Genomic DNA, 22,525 nt, shown 5'->3' with positions numbered 1-22,525 from the left:
GAGAGAAAGAGGGAGGGAGAAAGAAATAGAGCGAAGGGGAGGAAGAGGGAGAGAGAATTTTTTTGTCCAAACTTTTTTCAGCCCCCCCCCCCCCCGCTCCATGTGCCCCAGGGTTTTGTAAATGTAAAAAATGTGCCGCGGCTCAAAAAAGGTTGAAAATCACTGGACTAGGGGTCAAATGTCCGATTAGCGAACCCGAAACAAGGAAATACTCTCGGGAGATTTGAACTCCCAAAAGTAAAACTTTGTTGAATACATCATATTGGTACTGAAGCCTCCTAGGTATCAACCAAGTATCTTCCTAAGATGTAAGAAGGTACCAAGTGCTCTGATGACAATGGTGGTGGTTGTTGTTATTATTTTCTCCATTAGGCAGCGAGCGAAGAGGAAGAGGACATGGAGGGGAAGACCCCCGAAACAGCTGTGGAGGAAGAGGAGGAACAGAAGAAGCGAATTGCGAAGAAACGTAAACTGAAAGAGATGTTTGATGCGGAGTATGACGGGAACGCCACCTATTTTGACGACCTGAAAGAGGAATTTCAGAAGCAGGCTCAGGTAGACCCATCGGCTCGGCTGAGGCCCCGCCATGTTTCTCCTTCCGGTCTTGCAGAGTTCACTCATTGCTATTTGCAGAGGGTGGGGCGTCAGGGGAAAGGAAAGAAGGAAAGGAAAGGAAGGTGGGGGAAGGGGAAAGAAAGGAAAGGACAGGAAAAAAGAAAGGAAAAGAAAAAAGGAGAGGAGGAAAAAAGAAAGGAAAAAGGAAAGGAAAGGAGGAAAGGAATGAAGGAAAGGAAAAATGGAAAGAAAAGGAAAGGATAAAAGGAAAAAAAGGAAAGGAAAGGAGGAAAGGAGGAAAAGAGAGTGAGGGGGAAGGGGAAAGGAAAAGAAGGAAAGGAAAAAGGAAAGGAAAGGGAAGAAGGATAAGAGGGTGGGGGGAATGGGAAAGAAAGGAAAGGACAGGAAAAAAGAAAGGAAAAGAAAAAAGGAGAGGAGGAAAAAAGAAAGAAAAAAGGAAAGGAAAGGAGGAAAGGAATGAAGGAAAGGAAAAATAGAAAGAAAAGGAAAGGATAAAAGGAAAAAAAGGAAAGGAAAGGAGGAAAGGAGGAAAAGAGAGTGAGGGGGAAGGGTAAAGAAAGGAAAGGAAAAGAAGGAAAGGAAAAAGGAAAGGAAAGGAAAGAAGGCTAAGAGGGTGGGGGGAAGGGGAAAGAAAGGAAAGGACAGGAAAAAAGAAAGGAAAAGAAAAAAGGAGAGGAGGAAAAAAGAAAGGAAAGGAAAGGAAAGAAGGAAAAACAGGGTGGGAGGGAAAGGAAAGAAGGAAAGGAGGGGGGGGGGTGAGAAGAGGAAAGGAAATTATTCTAATACATATGAGTGGAGTTCCAATAATTCTTGTGGACTCTCTTTCTTGACCTGGAAGGGACAAACTCTCCCTTCCCCACAATTCCTCAGTGAAACGTGCAAGGACGTGGTGGGACTATTAACACGTCCATTCTTCCGGTGCCATCAGATAAAGAAAATGTGATTGGCATAACGTGTAAATTGTACGTCATTAACGTCTGGATTGTCACGAAGCGTTGGTTCACAAGGTAGACAAACAGTACAGTAAAAATGGACACAACTTTTAACAAGGCGAACCCCAAACCAGAACTTTAGCCTATGGTGGAAGCGCAGCTTCTCCTTTCGTAGCTCAGCAGAATTGGCTCTGCTGTGGAATTACTACTACTACTATTATTATTGTTGTTGTTGTTGTTGTTATTATTATTATTTCAATACAACTCAACAAACGAGATCACTATGCTGGATTTCGTATTTCATCACCAGTCGGGCGCTTCCCAAGCACCTAGGACTGCATAATGTAGCGGCGAATTATGTTTGCCGATCCCAGTCAAGCGGCCTTTTGCAATTGACAGATGGAGGTTTTGTCAATTCCTATGGTTTTCAAATGTCCACTGAGATCCTTTGGCCCTGCGCCCAGCGTGCCAAGGACCACTGGGACCACTTTCACGGGCTTATGCCAGAGTCGTTGCAGCTCCATTTTTAGATCTTCGTATTTCACTAATTTCTCTAGCTGCTTCTCCTCAATTCTGTTGTCTCCTGGGATTGCGATGTCAATGATCCACACTTTCTTTTTCTCCACAATCACAATGTCTGGTGTGTTATGCTTCAGAATTCGGTCAGTCTGAAGTCGGAAGTCCCACAGTAGTTTTGCTTGCTCATTTTCGACCACTTTTCTGGGATTATTATTATTATTATTATCATCATCATCATCATTATTATCATTATCGTTATTATCGTTATTATTGTTGTTATTATCATTATCATTATCATTATTATTATTATTATTATTAATTAGATTTGTATGCTCCCTTTGTCCGAGGACTCGGGGCGGCTCACAATATTGTCTTGACGCATCTCGTTGTGACAAAAGACGTTGTGTTCTTCCTTCCTTTTGCAATGCAGCTTAACAGACTTGAGTTTGAAGACCAAGACGATGAAACCCGAATTCAGTACGAGGGGTTTCGACCGGGCATGTATGTTCGGATAGAACTGGAGAACGTCCCGTGTGAACTGGTCCTGCATTTTGATCCCCATTATCCAATTGTCCTGGGCGGCCTGGGAAACACAGAAGGAAACGTGGGCTATGTTCAGGTATGTGATTGATTGATTGATTGATTGATTGATTGGATTTTTATCCCGCCCTTCTCCGAGGACTCAGTGGCTTATAACATGCACAAAAAAAAAAACCAATTCTGAAATCCATTAAAACTAAAAACAAGCAGTCAAAAACCCCAGTTTAATCTAAAAACAGTCATATTCAATCCACCAACCTACTTCCCATTCAACATTATTATTATTATTATTATTATTATTATTATTTGGATTTGTATGCCGCCCCTCTCCGAAAACTCGGGGCGGCTCACAACAAGTGAAAAGACAATCCAATACATTAATCCAATTAATTAAAATATTATAAATTTAAGAAAAACCCCTATACTAACATACACACACACACAAGCATACCATATATAAATTCAACGTGCCCAGGGGAAGATGTTTAGTTTCCCCATGCCTGACGGCAAAGGTGGGTTTTGAGGAGTATGAACATACATTCATTCACAGGTGGGGCTGATGATTAGTGTCCCCAAACCTCTTGGCACAGGTGCGTCTTAAAATTCTTACAATAGGCAAGGAGGAGACACAAGGGTGTGTATACCCTGTCGGTACCACTCCTTGTTCTGGTCACGAAGCCATTTGTGCCCTGTACGAATCACCTCTAATGGCCTCCCCCTCTGTGCCCTGCGACTAACCGTACTTCTGTCGATTGTAGATTCTCCATAAACTGTACACAAACGTTTGTGAATGTTCCCAAGAGTTTCTTTCTCCGCAGTGAGAAATTCAATGACGACACGCTGCTTGTAACGTACATCCCTTACAGGCGCCATTTCGAAACACTGCTGCATCTATGTTATCTGTCGGAAGAATTCAATTCAATCCCTTCCCCTAAGCTTACAAAAAAAATTATGCATGGTATGTCTGTATGTATGATTGGTCTCTTAAAATGGGGTTTCTTTTTAAAATTAACTTAAATATTAGATTTGTTTATATTGTTTTGTTGCTGCTGTTAGCCGCCCCGAGTCTGCGGAGAGGGGCGGCATACAAATTTGATTAATAAATAAATAATAAATAAATAAATTCAATTTATTAGATTTGTATGCCGCCCCTCTCCGAAGACTCGGGGCAGCTCACAACAGTAATAAAAACAGTATAACAATGGAACAAATCTAATAATAAAATATATAAAAACCTCAACAATTAGATTAGATTAGATTAGATTTATTGGATTTGTATGCCGCCCCTCTCGGGGCACCTCACAACAATGGCAAAACAGTACATAGTGACAAATCCAATACCCACCAATCCAATTTCAATTTTAAGCTAAAAAATTCATAAAAACAACCCTAGAATATATAAAAACAAGCACACAATCAATCAAACACCAGAACAACATGGGCAAGGGGGAGATGTTTCAGTTCCCCCATGCCTGACGGCAGAGGTGGGTTTTAAGGATTTTCCAAAAGGCAAGGAGGGTGGGGGCAATCCTAATCTCAGGGGGGAGCTGGTTCCAGAGGGTCGGAGCCACCACAAAGAAGGCTCTTTCCCTGGGTCCCGCCAGACGACATTGTTTAGTCGACGGGACCCAAAGAAGGCCGACTCTGTGGGACCTAACCGGTCGCTGGGATTCATGCGGCAGAAGGCGGTCCCGGAGATATTCTGGTCCGGTGCCGTGAAGGGCTTTATAGGTCATAACCAACACTTTGAATTGTGACCGGGAACTGATCGGCAACCAATACAGACTGCAGAGTGTTGGTGTAACATGGGCATATTTAGGGAAGCCCATGACTGCTCTCGCAGCTGCATTCTGCACGATCTGAAGTTTCCGAACACTCTTCAAAGGTAGCCCCATGTAGAGAGCGTTACAGTAGTCGAGCCTCGAGGTGATGAGGGCATGAGTGACTGTGAGCAATGACTCCCGGTCCAAATAGGGCTGCAACTGGTGCACCAGGCGAACCTGGGCGAACGCCCCCCCTCGCCACAGCTGAAAGATGGTTCTCTAATGTGAGCTGTGGATCAAGGAGGACGCCCAAGTTGGGGACCCTCTCTGAGGGGGGTCAATGATTCCCCCCCCCAGGGTGATGGATGGACAGATAGAATTGTCCTTGGGAGGCAAGACCCACAGCCACTCCGTTAAAATTAAAAACCATACAGCACATACACATCAAACATGAAATATAATAAGCCTGGGGGAAGTAGGGTTGTTGAAATGGCTTCCGGAATGAAATTATTCCTTTTTTTAAAAGATGCGGTTGAAGAAGCATCGCTGGTACAAGAAGATCCTTAAGACCCGCGACCCCCTGATTCTGTCTCTCGGCTGGAGGCGGTTCCAGACCATCCCCATGTATTACATAGAAGACCACAACGGTCGTCACAGGCTGCTAAAGTATACGCCACAACACATGCACTGCGGAGTGACGTTCTGGGGTAAGCGCTGACGTCACAACTTTCAAATGTGGGAGGGGACGCTGCGTAGGACTTCCAATCGGAACAGAGCTGGAAGGGGACCTCAGAGGTCTTCTAGCCAACCCTCTACTCAAGCAGGAGATCCTGTACCAGTGATGGCGAAACTTTTTTCCCTCGGGTGCTGATAATAATCTCTCAGTTGTTGCTGCCTATGCATCGCTCTCCGCATGTGTGGCTGTATCATTAACTCTTGTTCTGAATCCAAGGAGGAGCTAGATAATTGATCTCCTTCTGAGCTGTCTGCCCCACTCTCCTCCTCCCTGTCACTCATGTCTTCTTGGTCAGAGGAGCCTTCATCATCAGATTCCACCGGGGGCAAAACAGGCCTGCAGCATGTGGATGTCTCCCCCACATCCACAGTCCTTGGGGCAGGAGCTGGGCCAGAGCTAACCACAACAAAGGGAAGGCATGAACATTATAAACAAACCGCTAAAGACAGACTGTTAAATAATTGGTCGATGATTCCATTCAACTTTCTTTTTTAGGACCCATCACTCCACAAGGGACCGGATGTTTGGCAGTCCAATCTGTGAGTGGTTCAACAGTAAGTACCATACTTTTTGGAGTATAAGCTGCAACAGAGTGTAAGACAAACATTAGTTTTGGGAGGAAAACTCTGTGGGACCTAATCGGTCCCTGGGATTCGTGCGGCAGCAGGCGGTCCCGGAGGTATCCAGATGCAGGGAAAATAGAACTAAATTTTTAAAAAAACCCTTACTTTTCATAAAAACAACTTCATACATCATAAATGGACTTTTGTTATTTTATTTCAGGCTGATTTTCGGATAGCTGCCACCGGCGTTGTGCTGGACTTGGATAAATCCATAAGGATTGTGAAGAAATTAAAGCTGATTGGTTTTCCTTTCAAAATTTTCAAGAATACGGCTTTCGTTAAGGTACGAGTTTGAGCAGAACATTTTTGCCTATTTGGTCTTTCCAAGTCACGTCTTATTCAGCTTTATATATTTAAATTTAGAAACATAGAAACATAGAAGTCTGACGGCAGAAAAAGACCTCATGGTCCATCTAGTCTGCCCTTATACTATTTTCTGTATTTTATCTTAGGATGGATATATGTTTATCCCAGGCATGTTTAAATTCAGTTACTGTGGATTTACCAACCACGTCTGCTGGAAGTTTGTTCCAAGGATCTACTACTCTTTCAGTCAAATAATATTTTCTCATGTTGCTTTTGATCTTTCCCCCAACTAACTTCAGATTGTGGCCCCTTGTTCTTGGGTTCACTTTCCTATTAAAAACACTTCCCTCCTGGACCTTATTTAACCCTTTAATATATTTAAATGTTTCGATCATGTCCTCCCTTTCCCTTCTGTCCTCCAGACTCTACAGATTGAGTTCATGAAGTCTTTCCTGATACGTTTTATGCTTAAGACCTTCCACCATTCTTGTAGCCCGTCTTTGGACCCGTTCAATTTTGTCAATATCTTTTTGTAGGTGAGGTCTCCAGAACTGAACACAGTATTCCAAATGTGGTCTCACCAGCGCTCTATATAGCGGAATCATAATCTCCCTCTTCCTGCTTGTTATACCTCTAGCTATGCAGCCAAGCATCCTACTTGCTTTTCCTACCGCCCGACCACACTGTTCACCCATTTTGAGACTGTCAGAAATCACTACCCCTAAATCCTTCTCTTCTGAACTTTTTGCTAACACAGAACTGCCAATGCAATACTCAGATTGAGGATTCCTTTTCCCCAAGTGCATTATTTTACATTTGGAAACATTAAACTGCAGTTTCCATTGCTTTGACCATTTATCTAGTAGAGCTAATTTATCACGGCTACCCACCTGAGGAGACTCTGGGTATGAGTTCGAAGTTAAAATTAATCTTGGTGGGGTGTTTAATGCAAAGGATTTTAAAAAGACCAAAGTAAATTTTTGTGATTTATTAGAGAGATTCCTTTCTTCATTTGTGGCAGAAAGAGCTCTCTCAAAGATACCTCTGTTGATTTAAAAAATAAACAAGTACACTTAATAAATACCCTGTTTCCCCAATAGTAAGACACCCCCGATTGTAAGACGTATCGGGGGTTTCAGGGGGGTCGGCTAATATAAGCCGTACCCCGAAAGTAAGACATATGTCTTACTTTCGGGGAAACACGGGGGTATTGCCGGGGGGGGGAGCCCGATGATGTCGCTTCCAAGCTCCCCGCGCGCCCCTCGCCTTCGCCTCGCCGTGGCGCCACCGCCTCTTCCCCGGCTTGGCAAAGCGAAGGACGGCGCTGGTCCGAAGCGAGCCGAGCGGGCGGCGGCTTGCAGCGAAGGCGCTCGTCCCAGCAACCGAGTCCTGCCGAGGCTCGGCTGCAAGCGGCCAGCGAGGCCGACCAGCTCCGAGGCGAGCGGCCGGAGCTGCGCCCTCCTTCGCCCGCCTCCTTTCCGGCAGGCAGGTGGGGCTGCCCAACTGCGCAGAGCGGCTCCTCCCCTCCAGACACACGCTTCCCCGACACGCGTCTGTGGCTCCACGCGTGCACGCAGCTTGGAGCCCTGAGGTTGAACTTGGAAAAGGGCTCACGAGGCTCCTGTCCCGCGGCTGCCCTTCTGGACTCTGGGGAGATGCCTTCGGGAACGCGACCCTTTCAATTTTTTTCCAATGTAAGACATACCCCGAAAGTAAGACGTAGTGGGGCTTTTGGGGGTAAAAAGAAAGTAAGACACTGTCTTACTTTCGGGGAAACACGGTAGAAGAGCCGGCGTTACACGGTAGTTAGAGTGCAGCACTGCAGGCTCCTTCGGCTAACTGCTAGCTGTAGTTCAGGAGTTCAAATCTCACCACCGGCTCAAGGTTGACTCAGCCTTCCATCCTTCCCAGGTGGGTCAAACGAGGACCCGGATTGTTGGGGGCAATAGGCTGATTCTGTAAATTTATTTATTTATTTATTTATTGGATTTGTATGCCGCCCCTCTCCGCAGACTCGGGGCGGCTAACAACAGTGACAAAAAACCCCCCAGCATGTAACAATCCAATACTAAACAACTGAAAAAAACCTTGTTATAAAACCAAACATACATACAGACATACCATGCGTAAATTGTAATGCCTAGGGGGAAAGAATATCTCAGTTCTCCCAGGCCTGATGGCAGAGGTGGGTTTTAAGAAGCTTACGAAAGGCAAGGAGGGTGGGGGGCTATTCTAATCTCTGGGGGGAGTTGGTTCCAGAGGGTCGGGGGCCGCCACAGAGAAGGCTCTTCCCCTGGGTCCCGCCAAACGACATTGTTTAGTTGACGGGACCCGGAGAAGGCCAACTTGCTTAGGGAGGGCTGTAAAAAGCACTATGAACCAGTATATAAATCTAGATGCTGTTGCTAAATAACAGAGGAAAGTGTGTTTGATACATTCGTTCTATGACGTTGCGCCACGGGGGCGCAGTGGTTAGAGAGCAGTACTGCAGGCTACGTCTGCTGACTGCCGTTTCGCAGATCGAATCTCATCAGGCTCAAGCTTGGCTCAGCCTTCCATCTTTTCGAGGTGGGTGAAATGAGGACCCAGATTGTGGTGGGCAATAGACGCACTCTGTAAACCGCTTAGAGAGGGCTGTCTATACGAGTCCTAAGTGCTTATGCTGTTGCTATTAGTTTTATTCCTCTCTTGTTGAGTTTCCTATATAGTGACCCTATTTCCTTTTTTGTAAACAATGATCCTCTATTTCAGAAAATTGTTCTTTAGGTGTCTGTCTGTCTGTCTGTCTGTCTTTATGTCTGTCTATATCTATCAATCATCTATCTATCTATCTATCTATCTATCTATCTATCTATCTATCTATCTATCTATCCATCCATCCATCCATCCATCCATCCATCAGCACACAAAAGTTCAAAGTCAGTAAAGGAGGAGCTAGAGAATTGATCTCCTTCTGAGCTGTCTGCCCCACTCTCCTCCCCCCTGTCACTCCTGTCTTCTTGGTCAGAGGAGCCTTCATCATCAGATTCCACCGGGGGCAAAACAGGCCTGCAGCATGTGGATGTCTCCCCCACATCCACAGTCCTTGGGGCAGGAGCTGAGCCAGAGCTAACCACAACAGATAATAAGCACGAAGCTAAAATACAATATAGATAATAAGCACGAAGCTTATACAAGCACGAAGCGTAAACATAACTCCCCCTTCTCTCAGGCAAAAGTAAAAAGGAAGTGACTGAGCAAAATAATGAGCTTTTATAGCTTCAATGAGGAAGTGATGAAACAGCCTTGAATATTAACTCTTCAAGTACAAGTTAACTCTTTAAGTGCACATTAACCCTTTAAGTACAAGTTTTGTACAAGTGTACAATATGCAGTTTACAATGGCAATCCCTAACAACCATGTACCCTGTACTAACAGCTATCTATTGTTAATCCTGATGCACCATAAGTAGAAATGTTCTTCCATATCATGCAGGGGATGTTTAACTCCGTGCTGGAAGTAGCGAGGTTCGAGGGAGCAGCCCTCCGTACCGTGAGCGGCATCCGAGGACAGATTAAGAAAGCCCTCAGGACCCCCGAGGGGGCCTTCCGAGCAACCTTTGAAGACAAGTTGCTGATGAGCGGTAAGGTGGCTTTTCCACTTTTGCATATCTGAAACTGACTTATGGGCGTCAGGGAGAAAGATGAGTTCTGGGGTTGGGAGGCATCTGCGATGGAGGAATTGGGAAGATGGAGAGTCAGCGGCTGTGACGAGGCCTCCTTCACCAGTCTGAGAAAACAAGAACTGCACAGCTGAGGTTCCAGATCTCCAAATGGGGAGCTGAATTAGTTTTTGGCTGGAGAGAGAAGGAGGGAGGGAATAGAGGGAGGAAAGAAGGAAGGGGGAGAGAGAGAGAGAAGAAAGGGAAGGAGAGAGAAAGAAGGAAAGAAGAGAAGGAAGGGAGGGAGAAAGAGAAAGGAAGGAAAGAAGAGAGAAAGAGAGAAGAAAGGGTAGGAGAGAGAGAGAAAGAGAAAGAAGGAAAGAAAGGGAGAGAGAGAAAGAAGGGAAGGCAGGGAGGGAGAAAGAGGAAGAGGAAGGAAAGAAGAGAGAGAGAGAGAAGAAATGGAAGGAGAGAGAGAGAAAGAAGGAAAGAAAGAAAGGGAGAGAGAAAGAAGGGAAGGCAGGGAGGGAGAAAGAGAAAGAGGAAGGAAAGAAGAGAGAGAGAGAGAAGAAAGGGAAGGAGAGAGAAAGAAGGAAAGAAGGGAAGGCAGGGAGGGCAAAAGAGAAAGGAAGGAAAGAAGAGAGAAAGAGAGAAGAAAGGGTAGGAGAGAGAAAGAGAAAGAAGGAAAGAAAGAAAGGGAGAGAGAGAAAGAAGGGAAGGCAGGGAGGGAGAAAGAGAAAGAGGAAGGAAAGAAGAGAGAGAGAGAGAAGAAAGGGAAGGCGAGAGAAAGAAGAAAAGAGAAGGAAGGGAGGGAGGGAGGGAGAGAAAGAGGAAGGAAAGGAGAGAGAGAGAGAAGAAAGGGTAGGAGAGAAAGAGAAAGAAGGAAAGAAAGAGAGAGAGAAAGAAGGGAAGGGAGGGAGGGAGGAAAAGAAAGAGAAGGAAGGAAAGAAGGGAGAGAGAGAAGAAAGGGAAGGAGAGAGAAAGAACAGAAGAGAAGGAAGGAACGGAGAGAGAGAAGAGAAGGAAGGGAGGGAGGGAGAGAGGAAGGAAAGGATAGAGAGATAGAAGAAAGGGTAGGAGAGAGAAAGAGAAAGAAGGAAAGAAAGAAAGAGAAGGGAAGGGAGGGAGGGAGGGGAAAAAAGAGAAGGAAGGAAAGAAGGGAGAGAGAGAAGAAAGGGAAGGAGAGAGAAAGAAAGAAAGGAAAGAAAGAGAGAGAGAGAAGGGAAGGGAGGGAGGGAGAGAGAGAGAAAGCAAGAGAAGGAAGGAAAGAAGGGGGAAAGAGAGAGAAAAAAGGGAAGGATCGAATATGCCAAGACCTTCATACATATATACACCCGTTTTCTCTTTTTTCAGACATCGTATTCATGCGAACGTGGTACCCTGTGTCCACCCCTGCCTTCTATAACCCGGTCACTTCTTTATTGAAGCCACCGGGGGAGAAATCCTCTTGGATAGGAATGAAAACTACGGGCCAGTTGAGACACGAGAAGGGTGTCAGGCTGAAGCAAAACAAGGATTCCCTCTATAAGGTAGGGCCGTCTGGGTGATGGGTTTGCATGGCGGTTCTGGTTTTTTTGTTTAAATTTTGGTGGAAGGGTTTGAATTGACTGGGGCCCGCAGAAATTATTTTAGAGACTGCTTGTCGGCTGCAGATTGACGGGCAGTGGATTAATACTGGGATTGGCAGTCAATTTTTTCAATGCAAAATGAAGTGAGTTCACCAGAAGTAGTGGACTACAAAAATGGGAATGCATTAAACTGGGTTTTGTGTGTTTGCATGTGTGGGTGGAATTGTGCCACTATTTGTTTTTAATATTAGATTTGTTTCATTTTAACATTGTTTTATTATTGTTGTGAGCCGCCCCGACAAATCTAATTAATAATAATAATAATAATAATAATAATAATAATAATAATAATATTTTTAATATTATTATTATTATTATTATTATTATTATTATTATTATTATTATTATTATTATTATTATTATTATTATGTCAGTACAACACAGCAAACGAGATCACTATGCTGGATTTCGTATTTCATCCCCAGTCGGGCGCTTCCCAAGCATCTAGGACTATGTGATGTAGGGGCGAATTATGTTTGCCGATCCCAGCAAAGCGGCCTTTTGCAATTGACAGATGGAGATTTGGTCAATTCCGATGGTTTTCAAATGTCTGCTGAGATCCTTTGGCACTGCGCCCAGCGTGCCAAGTACCACTGGGACCACTTTCACAGGCTTATGCCAGAGTCGTTGCAGCTCGATTTTTAGATCTTCCTATTTCACTAATTTCTCTAGCTGCTTCTCCTCAATTCTGCTGTCTCCTGGGATTGCGATGTCGATGATCCATACTTTCTTTTTCTCCACGATCACAATGTCTGGTGTGTTATGCTTCAGAATTCGGTCAGTCGGAAGTCAGGAGTCCCACAGTAGCTTTGCTTGCTCATTTTCCACCACTTTTTCAAGCTTATGATCCCACCAGTTCTTTGCCACTGGTAGATGGTAGTTCTGGCACAAGTTCCAGTGGATCATCTGTGCCACAGCATCATGTCTATTTATTTATTTATTTTATTTTATTATTTAGATTTGTATGCCGCCCCTCTCCGCAGACTCGGGGCGGCTCACAACAGAATAAAAACAATTTATAACAAATCCAAATATAATTTTAAGATATTTTTTAAAAACCCGGTTTGATTTAAAAAACCCCATTTACTAAACAAACATACCATGCACAAATTGTACATGCCCGGGGGAGATGTTTCAGTTCCCCCATGCCTGACAACAAAGGTGGGTTTTAAGGAGCTTACGAAAGGCAAGGAGGGTAGGGGCAGTTCTAATCTCTGGGGGGAGTTGGTTCTAGAGAGTCGGGGCTGCCACAGAGAAGGCTCTTCCCCTGGGGCCCGCCAACCGACATTGTTTAGTTGACGGGACCCGGAGAAGGCCGACTCTGTCTATGCTTGTAGTCAGTCTGTGCGATCTTTTTGCAGCAGCTGAGTATGAGATCAATTGTTTCATCTGTTTCATTATTATTATTATTATTATTATTATTATTATTATTATTTCAAATATGAAATATTCCATTTGCATCGTTCCAGAAAGCATTTGCAGCTGGCTCAAAGTACGACCGTCCGCCAAATATTGTGCCCGAAACAATTCCAAATAAAATGCTTTGCGCGGTCCAGAAAAACAGGATTGACCCTTTCCTTTCTCCCCCCCACCCCCTTTTTCTCCTTAGCCGATAATCCGGGTGAAGAAACATTTCAACAAGCTGCATATTCCCAAAAACCTCCAGAAATCCTTGCCGTTTAAGAATAAGCCCAAGTTCCAGGAAAAGAAACAGAAAGTCACCAAGGATCAGTGGAGACCAGCGGTCATCAGGGAACCTCATGAAAGGAAGGTGAGATCTTTTTGGGCCTTCGGAGCAGCTCTCCTCCTCTCCGTCAGTTTCACCCAGAATAGTTGTAAGCATCTCGGTGGGTGTTATAGAAACATAGAAGACTGACGGCAGAAAAAGACCTCCTGGTCCATCTAGTCTGCCCTTATACTATTTCCTGTATTTTATCTTAGGATGGATATATGTTTATCCCAGGCATGTTTAAATTCAGTTATTGTGGATTTATCTACCACGTCTGCTGGAAGTTTGTTCCAAGGATCTACTACTCTTTCAGTAAAATAATATTTTCTCATGTTGCTTCTGATCTTTCCCCCAACTAACTTCAGATTGTGTCCCCTTGTTCTTGGGTTCAGTTTCCTATTAAAAACACTTCCCTCCTGGACCTTATTTAACCCTTTGACATATTTAAATGTTTCGATCGTGTCCCCCCTTTTCCTTCTGTCCTCCAGACTCTACAGATGGAGTTCATGAAGTCTTGCCTGATACGTTTGATGCTTAAGACCTTCCACCATTCTTGTAGCCCGTCTTTGGACCCGTTCAATTTTGTCAATATCTTTTTGTAGGTGAGGTCTCCAGAACTGAACACAGTATTATTCCAAATGTGGTCTCACCAGCACTCTATATAAGGGGATCACAATCTCCCTCTTCCTGCTTGTTATACCTCTAGCTATGCAGCCAAGCATCCTACTTGCTTTCCCTACCGCCTGACCGCACTGTTCACCCATTTGGAGACTGTCAGAAATCACCGCCCCTAAATCCTTCTCTTCTGAAGTTTTTGCTAACACAGAACTGCCAATACAATACTCAGATTGAGGATTCCTTTTCCCCCAGTGCATCATTTTACATTTGGAAACATTAAACTGCAAAATAATGCACTTGGGGAAAAGGTTATAAAGATGTTTTCTTGATAAAGAAAAGGTTATAAAGGTTATAAAGATGTTTTCCCATTAAAACTGTTTGCCATTGTTCTATCCCGGGCCTAGGCAGCTTGAAAACAAAGGAGGAATCCACACACTGATATTTCAAATCAATCTTTTCATATAGCAAGCGTCATTTATACAAGCCAAGTTCATGCGTGCGATTTCATCTTGGCACCTTCTCAGTGAGAGGAGTTAAAGGATAACAGTCGAGCGCAGTGGTCCCCAAACTACGGCCCGTGGGCCGCATGCGGCCCTCTGAGGCCATTTATCCGGCCCGCCGGTGATTGACAGGAGCCCAGGGAAAAGAGAGCAAGGAAAGAAAGAAAAGGGAAAGAGAAGTGGAGAGGAATGAAGGAGGGAAAGAAGGGAGGGAGGGAGGAAGGAAGGAAGGAAGGAAGGAGAAATGGAGGGACAGAGGAAGGAAGGACTGTTTGGAGGGGGGTTTAATTTTTTTTATTTTTCTCTTAACATACATTCAAACAATACAGTATAACATCTAATTTTCCGTGAATAAAATGCGGTATTTTGTTCGTAACTAATATCAATCATCAAAAAAGTTGCAAAGTTTTTTTTTCTAATTTTGTCATCCAGTTACATTCATTTTTTAAAATTAAATCCCCTCCTTAATGTTCCTTCAAAAAGTACAACACCAATTATATTTCTAACTTATTAGCCATTATGCCAAAGTGCTTCCTTCTTTCTTTAGACATTTTTCTATAAGCCAAGAAAACCTTGTATAGCCAATCAGGTGTTAACAAAAGAAAATTAAAAACAAAACATAAACATATATGAATTTCAGACTTCTTCCCTCCCTCTAAATAGTACGCTCCCATTTTGTTTTTTACTTTAAGGTAAGGTATGTGCAGTGTGCATAGGGATTTATTCATAGGGGTTTTTTTATAGTCCGGCCCTCCAACAGCCTGAGGGACAGTGAACTGGCCCCCTGTGTAAAAAGTTTGGGGACCCCCTGGTCTAGCAGCTAGGCTGCTGCTGAGGATCAAAGCTACTTGCGCATTCCTTTATGAGATAAAGACTCTTCGGTTTCACTGACTTACAATTAATAGCTTCCCATCATCTCCACAGACAGGGCACTTTTACTCCAAGGATTTTAGCCGGGAAATAACAGTTGGCTAGCGTAACCTGGCTGAAACCTCAAACATCAACCGACTCCATTATCAAACGTTGAAACCCCATCCCGAATTTCCCATCGGCCACCCTTAAATACCTGTGGGGAGTGGTCAACTAGAGTTAACAAACTACAGACTTTTCCCATACAAGTATTCTTGTCTTTTTCTTAGTCTTCACAAGTGGGCATCTAACAAAGGCTCATGGTCTTCCTCCTCCTCTAAGTCAGACCCTACTGTCAATGGCATATCTGCCACTTCTGTTGACCAATCAGGTTCATCCAGGTCTATTTCTCAATCACTCTCGCTCTCTACATCAGCTGGCAAAACCCCTGGCCCCTTTCCAAATGTAAAATAATGCACTTGGGGAAAAGGAATCCTCAATCTGAGTATTGCATTGGCAGTTCTGTGTTAGCAAAAAGTTCAGAAGAGAAGGATTTAGGGGTAGTGATTTCTGACAGTCTCAAAATGGGTGAGCAGTGTGGTCGGGCGGTAGGAAAAGCAAGTGGGATGGTTGGCTGCATAGCTAGAGGTATCACAAGCAGGAAGAGGGAGATTGTGATCCCCTTATATAGAGCGCTGGTGAGACCACATTTGGAATAATACTGTGTTCAGTTCTGGAGACCTCGCCTACAAAAAGATATTGACAAAATTGAACGGGTCCAAAGACGGGCTACAAGAATGGTGGAAGGTCTTAAGCATAAAACGTATCAGGAAAGACTTCATGAACTCAATCTGTATAGTCTGGAGGACAGAAGGAAAAGGGGGGGACATGATCGAAACATTGAAATATGTTAAAGGGTTAAATAAGGTCCAGGAGGGAAGTGTTTTTAATAGGAAAGTGAACACAAGAACAAGGGGACACAATCTGAAGTTAGTTGGGGGAAAGATCAAAAGCAACATGAGAAAATATTATTTTACTGAAAGAGTAGTAAATGCTTGGAACAAACTTCCAGCCGACGTGGTTAGTCAATCCACAGTAACTGAATTTAAACATGCCTGGGATAAACATATATCCATCCTAAGATAAAATACAGGAAATAGTATAAGGGCAGACTAGATGGACCAGGAGGTCTTTTTCTGCTGTCAGTCTTCTATGTTTCTATGTTTCTATGGTACCAAGATGGGCCTGGCTCATCCTCCTGGGAATCTATCATTACCAGAATTGGTGGAAAACCACTCACAACAGCTATGGGCTCCTTTTGGAGGGGGATTTGATCCTGCGCAGCTTCATTTTGATTCACATCCAGGATGGGCTGTAAAGCAATTTCATCTTGGCAGCTTCTCAGCGAGAGGAGTTAAAAGAGAACAGTCCAGCAGCTAGGCGAAGATCAAAGCTAATTGCGAATTCCTTTATGAGATAAAGAGTCTCCAGTTTCACTGACTTATTGTTACGGTAATACAATAATAAAAATGCTGTAATACAATGATCAGGGGGTCCAGAAAATCTGGAAAACAGGGAATTATCAGGGAATTCGTGAAAAAAACTGAATAAATCAGGGGGGAAAAACCTGTTTTAAAATTTATTTATTTATTTATTTATTAATCAGATTTGTATGCCGCCCCTCTCCGCAGGCTCGGGGCGGCTCACAGCAATAATAATACAATGTGAAGAAATCTAATATTTAAGTTAATTTAAAACCCCAATTTAGAAACCAATCATACATACTGACATACCATGCATAAATTTTATAAGCCTAGGGGGAGGGAAAGTCTCAATTCCCCCATGCCTGATGACAGAGGTGGGTTTTAAGGAGGTTACGAAAGGCTAGGAGGGTGGGGGCAACTCTGATATCTGGGGGGAGTTGGTTCCAAAGGGTTGGGGCCGCCACAGAGAAGGCTCTTCCCCTGGGTCCCGCCAAACGACATTGTTTAATCAACGGGACCCGGAGAAGGTCAACTCTGTGGGACCTAACTGGTCGCTGGGATTCGTGCGGCAGAAGGCGGTCCCAGAGATATTCTGGTCCGGTGCCATGAAGGGCTTTATAGGTCACAACCAAAATGTTTAGAAGTCAGGAAAAAATTATTTAAAAAGACCAAAACAGATCGCGCTGCCTGGCAGAGTCAAGCAAAAATGAGCTACCGATATTTCTCTATAGCTTAGCCATTTGGTATGACGTCATCTACAACCGCGCCTAACTAGATCGCAAGTTACAGGGAAATGTCGGGGAAATATCGGGGAAATTTCAAAATGCTTTTCCCCTAAATAAAGGCCTCCCCCCAAAAAAAACCCTGAAAAAGGTTGGAAAAAGGCCCAAAAACGGAGCGTGTAGAGTAAAAAAAAATGCCAGTGGGTTGGTGGGGCTTCGACAATATTTGGCAATAAGAATAAGACACACGGACATTTTTATCCCCTCTTGGGAGACAATTTAGTGTGTCTTATCGTCTTAAAAATACGGTAAGCACTGTGGTCAGAAAAAGTTGTAAAATAGCGCACAACTCACTTAACAAGGGTCTCGTTTAGCGACATGAAATTTAGGCTGAATTGTGGCCGTACTTCCAGGATTATTGTATTTACGCAATGCTTCAAACTTCAGGGGAGGTTTTCTTCTTAAGCAGCTTCCCCACTTGAAATAGCAACTACACCAACTCCCCAGTTGTGTTCTACTCTGGTTGTAAACTCTGCCCTAGCTCTAAAAGCTTTTTAAAAAAATCCGTGCAATATGCCCCAGGTATCCTGCCAGCGGTGATGAACTCTTTATCAGTGTTTACAGGTAGTAAATACAGCCACAAGGTTTATTACTTTGAGTAGCTTTCCAATGTCGGTTGAAATGACTTTTTATCAGACAGAATGGTAGGCAGTTAAAGACAGATTTAGCAGCCGCCAACGGGCATTGTTCGTGTTACCTTTTAATAGTTTCCTGATCCAAGGATCGAGAAAGAAAAAAGTATTTTAACAGCCTGAGTTAATAATAGCAATTACCTTGTTGATTGTGGTACAATAAAAGGAAATAAGCCAGCTTCCCTGAGACCTTTCTTTCTTTCTTTCTTTCTTTCTTTCTTTCTTTCTTTCTTTCTTTCTTTCTTTCTTCCTTTCTTCCCTCCTTCTTTTCTTTCCTTCTTTCTTTCTTCCTTTCTTCCTTTCTTTCTTTCCTTCTTCCTTCCTTCCTTCCTTCCTTCTTTCTTTCTTCCTTTCTTTCTTTCTTCCTTTCTTCCTTTCTTCCTTTCTTCCTTTCTTCCTTTCTTCCTTTCTTCCTTTCCTTCTTTCTTTCTTTCTTTCTTCCTTTCTTCCTTTCTTCCTTTCTTCCTTTCTTCCTTTCTTCCTTTCTTCCTTTCTTCCTTTCTTCCTTCCTTCCTTTCTTTCTTTCTTTCTTTCCTTCTTTCTTCATTCATTCATTCATTCATTTATTCATTCATTGGATTTGTATGCCGCCCCTCTCCACAGACTCGGGATGGCTAACAGCAACAATAAAGCAGTGTACAATAGTAGTCTGATGTTAGAAACAATTAAAAACCCATTAATATAAAAAACCAAACATACATACATACCATGCATAGAATTGTAAAGGCCTAGGGGGAAAGAGGGTCTCAATTCCCCCATGCCTGATGGCAGAGGTGGGTTTTAAGCAGCTTACGAAAGGCAAGGAGGATGGGGGCAATTCTAATCTCCGAGGGGAGTTGGTTCCAGAGGGCCGGGGCCGGCACAGAGAAGGCTCTTTAAAAGAGGTGTAGAAAGCTTCCTCCTTAGGTTAGACGCTAAGGACGCGAAGTTGATCATTCCTCAATCTGAGTGTTGCATTGGCAGTTCTGTGTTAGTAAAAACTTCAGAAGGGAAGGATTTAGGGGTAGTGATTTCTGACAGTCTCAAAATGGGTGAACGGTGTAGTCAGGCTGTAGGGAAAGCGAGTAGAATGCTTGGCTGCATAGCTAGAGGTATAACAAGCAGGAAGAGGGAGATTGTGATCCCGCTGTATAGAGCGCTGGTGAGACCCCATTTGGAATAATACTGTCTTCAGTTCTGGAGACCTGACCTACAAAAAGAGATTGATAAAATTGAAGGGGTCCAAAGACGGGCTACAAAAATGGTGGAAGGTCTTAAGCATAAAACGTATCAGGAAAGACTTCATGAACTCCATCTGTAGAGTCTGGAGCAGTGTTTCCCAACCTTGGCAGCTTGAAGATATCTGGACTTCAATTCCCAGAATTCCCCAGCCAGCATTTGCTGGCTGGGGAATTCTGGGAGTTGAAGTCCAAATATCTTCAAGTTGCCAATGTTGGGAAACACTGGAGGACAGAAGGGAAAGAGGGGACATGATCGAAACATTTAAATATATTAAAGGGTTAAATAAAGTCCAGGAGGGAAGTGTTTTCAATAGGAAAGTGAACACAAGAACAAGGGGACACAATCTGAAGTTAGTTGGGGGGGAAGATCAGAAGCAACGTGAGAAAATATTATTTGACTGAAAGAGTAGTAGATGCTTGGAACAAACTTCCAGCAGACGTGGTTGGTCAATCCACAGTCACTGAATGTATACATGCCTGGGATAAACATAGATCCATCCTAAGATAAAATACAGGCAGTAGTATAAGGGCAGACTAGATGGACCATGAGGTCTTTTTCTGCTGTCAATCTTCCATGTTTCTATCACGCATGAAGCATCATTGATAAGAAATATCTCCTAGGTTGAAACATGCCTGGGATAAACATAGATCCATCCTAAGATAAAAATACAGGAAATAGTGCAGGAATTTTGGCAAAAAGTGAAAGAGGACATCAACAGAATGCTAAATATACAATGGACAATCACTAAGGAAATGGCAGTACTAGTTAAAAGCAATGCGATGGGAGAATTTAGAGAAATAAAAAAAGCAGCAATAGAAAGCACTCAGGCAGTAATAGTTTGGAAGGATGCGACAAAATGGACAATGCAAAATTGGTATAGGTACATGGTGGACCATATTCCATTTGAAATTATGGATAAAAGGATAAATTCGGATAATGAAACTGAGTTGGGACAGCTGATGGGATGGTGGGACAAGGTAAGACGATATATGATGAGCAGAATCCGAGACCAAGCTACGAGAAATAAATTGGAATCACTCTACAATATGTAAATAGATATATTGCTCTTGGGTCAAGTGGACTATACAAGAAACACCCCCGATTTGGTGGTGGGGTATGTGTGTGTGTCGGGGTGGTGGGCACATTTCACTATGCACTGTTTTATGTTGTGTGTGTATATAAATTTGTTAAAAATTAATTTAAAAAATAATTTTAAAAAATATACAGGAAATAGTGTAAGGGTAGACTAGATGGACCATGAGGTCTTTTTCTGCTGTCAATCTTCCATGTTTCTATCATGCATGAAGCATCATTGATAAGAAATATCTCCTAGGTTGAAATACGCCTGGGATAAACATAGATCCATCCTAAGATAAAATAAAGGAAATAGTATAAGGGCAGACTAGATGGACCATGAGGTCTTTTTCTACCGTCAGTCTTCTATGTTTCTATGTTTCCTACAATTTAAACCCCCAGCCCGTGGTCATGTTGCGTCTTGGATTCATTTTGGGTTGTGTGGTTTTTTTCCACCTTGGGCTCAGTTAAATTTATGTACCTTCTTGTGTTTTAAGGTCGCAGCTCTCCTCTCCGCTCTGGCCACCGTACACAACCACAAGGCGCACAAGAACAAGGTGCAGCACCGCCAGCAGGTCAAAGCGCACCAGAAGGAGAGAGAGAAAGAGGAGGAAGCGAAGCTGAAGAGGCAGAAGGAAGCCAGGAAGAAACTTTTCCGTATCATCGGACAGAAGGCGAAGAAGAGGCAGAAGTCGAGCCTGAAGGGCTCTGCTGAAAAAGAGTAACAAGCAGAAGCCAAAATGAGAAGCGGCCTTCCAAACACGTGCCTCCAGGATACCCAAGCTGTTCTGGTTTGGAGGATGACACTCTGGGGAAGTGGTGGGGCTGCAGCCATTGCTCCGAGATGGGTCTACTCTGGAGGAGGAACGGGGGGGTCTACTCTGGAGGAGGATGGGTCTACTCTGGAGGAGGAACGGGGGGTCTACTCTGGAGGAGGATGGGTCTACTCTGGAGGAGGAACGGGGGGTCTACTCTGGAGGAGGATGGGTCTACTCTGGAGGAGGAATGGGGGGGTCTACTCTGAGGAAGATGGGTCTACTCTGGAGGAGGAACGGAGCCTTCAAAGATTCCTTCAACAGCCCAAGAGTGTTTCCCACCTATCTGCCAATGTCTAACTTCTGCCAGTAAGGACTGAGGCGCTTAATTCTTGGATGATTAAGAGGAAAGGGTCTATGGTCTATTTCCTAACGCTGAGCTCCAATCCCAAGCTCCGATACCGCCAGTACAACCCTTCCACCGCGTTTAGCATTAGGCAATGGCCGCTGTGAAAAACCTCAAAATTTCAAATAGATTGTCCCAGATTATCCCTATCTTGTAGCAACAAGGGCTCTTCTTCCAATTCCCTCTACTCTTGTCAAAACACAGTCCATATCTTCCACTAGACCACGATTTTAGCAGTTACTGCCTTCATATCAAACCCTAACCCTAACCCGAGAGCTCCTTGGAGGCTGCTCTCCTGTAACGTGACGGTCAAACCGGATTAATGAACAAAGATCTAAACAATATTCCAGCTTGGTTTCTGGACTTGGAAAGGCAATTGATCGTATCAGAAAAGAGCTATCTGGTTTAAATGGTCTTCGATGATGCTTATTTGGTACCATGCTGAAATAATCATAAATATATTTTATATTTTATTTGAGAAAGTGAACTTGGTGTATGGGGTTTTTTTTTGCGGACAATCTGAAAGGGTGTTTTTGCTTGTTTCTGGTGAACATGAAATGCTTCAGCTATGCTAATATTGTTGCTTGAAAACTCAACTCGTTGAAAGTTAAACCGGTTGACAGATTAGAAGGTCATTTCACAGATACAAATTTCACACACACACGTTTGAAATTCAAAACAATGTTCTTTATCATGAAAATTCACTTAAACCAAGCCCTCTTTTGGTCTCCAAACAAACTGGTAATTTGTACAAGTCCCCTTATCAGTTCTGTGATACTTAGCTTGCAGCTGTGAGGCAATTCACAGTCCTTCTTCTTTCACAAAGTGAAACACCCTTTGCTCTAGTTTAGTTTCAAAGCAGGGGAAAAGCAACACACCAAGGTCAAAGTCAGCAAGGCAGGCACGAAACATGACGATCAGATAATCCTCCACAATGGCCAAACCCACAGGTTTTACCGGTAGTTATAGCAGCCTCCCTAATGACCACAGCCCCACCCAACCACAGGTGGCCTCATTTTCTTTGATAATAATCTCTCAGTTGTTGCTGCCTATGCATCGCTCTCCGCATGCGTGGCTGTATCATTAACTCTTGTTCCAAATCCAAGGAGGAGCTAGAGAATTGATCTCCTTCTGAGCTGTCTGCCCCACTCTCCTCCTCCCTGTCACTCATGTCTTCTGGGTCAGAGGAGCCTTCATCAGCAGATTCCACC

At 43.7% G+C, this 22,525-nt stretch overlaps 1 protein-coding gene across 3 annotated transcripts in view; it reads left to right on the top strand.

The window, feature by feature from the left end:
- BMS1 (BMS1 ribosome biogenesis factor) overlaps nt 1–21,801 on the top strand; it is a 53,315-nt gene extending 31,514 nt beyond the window's left edge. For all 3 annotated transcript variants that reach the window (XM_070751988.1, XM_070751989.1, XM_070751990.1), the window contains exons 15-23: nt 373–555; nt 2,458–2,646; nt 4,857–5,037; nt 5,562–5,620; nt 5,850–5,972; nt 9,471–9,618; nt 10,990–11,165; nt 12,874–13,035; nt 20,651–21,801. In XM_070751988.1, the coding sequence (XP_070608089.1) occupies nt 373–555; nt 2,458–2,646; nt 4,857–5,037; nt 5,562–5,620; nt 5,850–5,972; nt 9,471–9,618; nt 10,990–11,165; nt 12,874–13,035; nt 20,651–20,878 (1,449 nt within the window). In that variant the 3' untranslated portion in view covers nt 20,879–21,801. The remainder of the gene's footprint in view (nt 1–372; nt 556–2,457; nt 2,647–4,856; nt 5,038–5,561; nt 5,621–5,849; nt 5,973–9,470; nt 9,619–10,989; nt 11,166–12,873; nt 13,036–20,650) is intronic.
- Nucleotides 21,802–22,525: the final 724 nt, after the last annotated feature.

The sequence above is a fragment of the Erythrolamprus reginae genome, chromosome 5 (assembly GCF_031021105.1).
Source record: "Erythrolamprus reginae isolate rEryReg1 chromosome 5, rEryReg1.hap1, whole genome shotgun sequence".
Taxonomy (NCBI): Eukaryota; Metazoa; Chordata; class Lepidosauria; order Squamata; family Dipsadidae; genus Erythrolamprus; species Erythrolamprus reginae.
The sequence above is the reverse complement of the archived record's forward strand: the minus strand, read 5'-3'. Positions and strand labels throughout refer to the sequence as shown.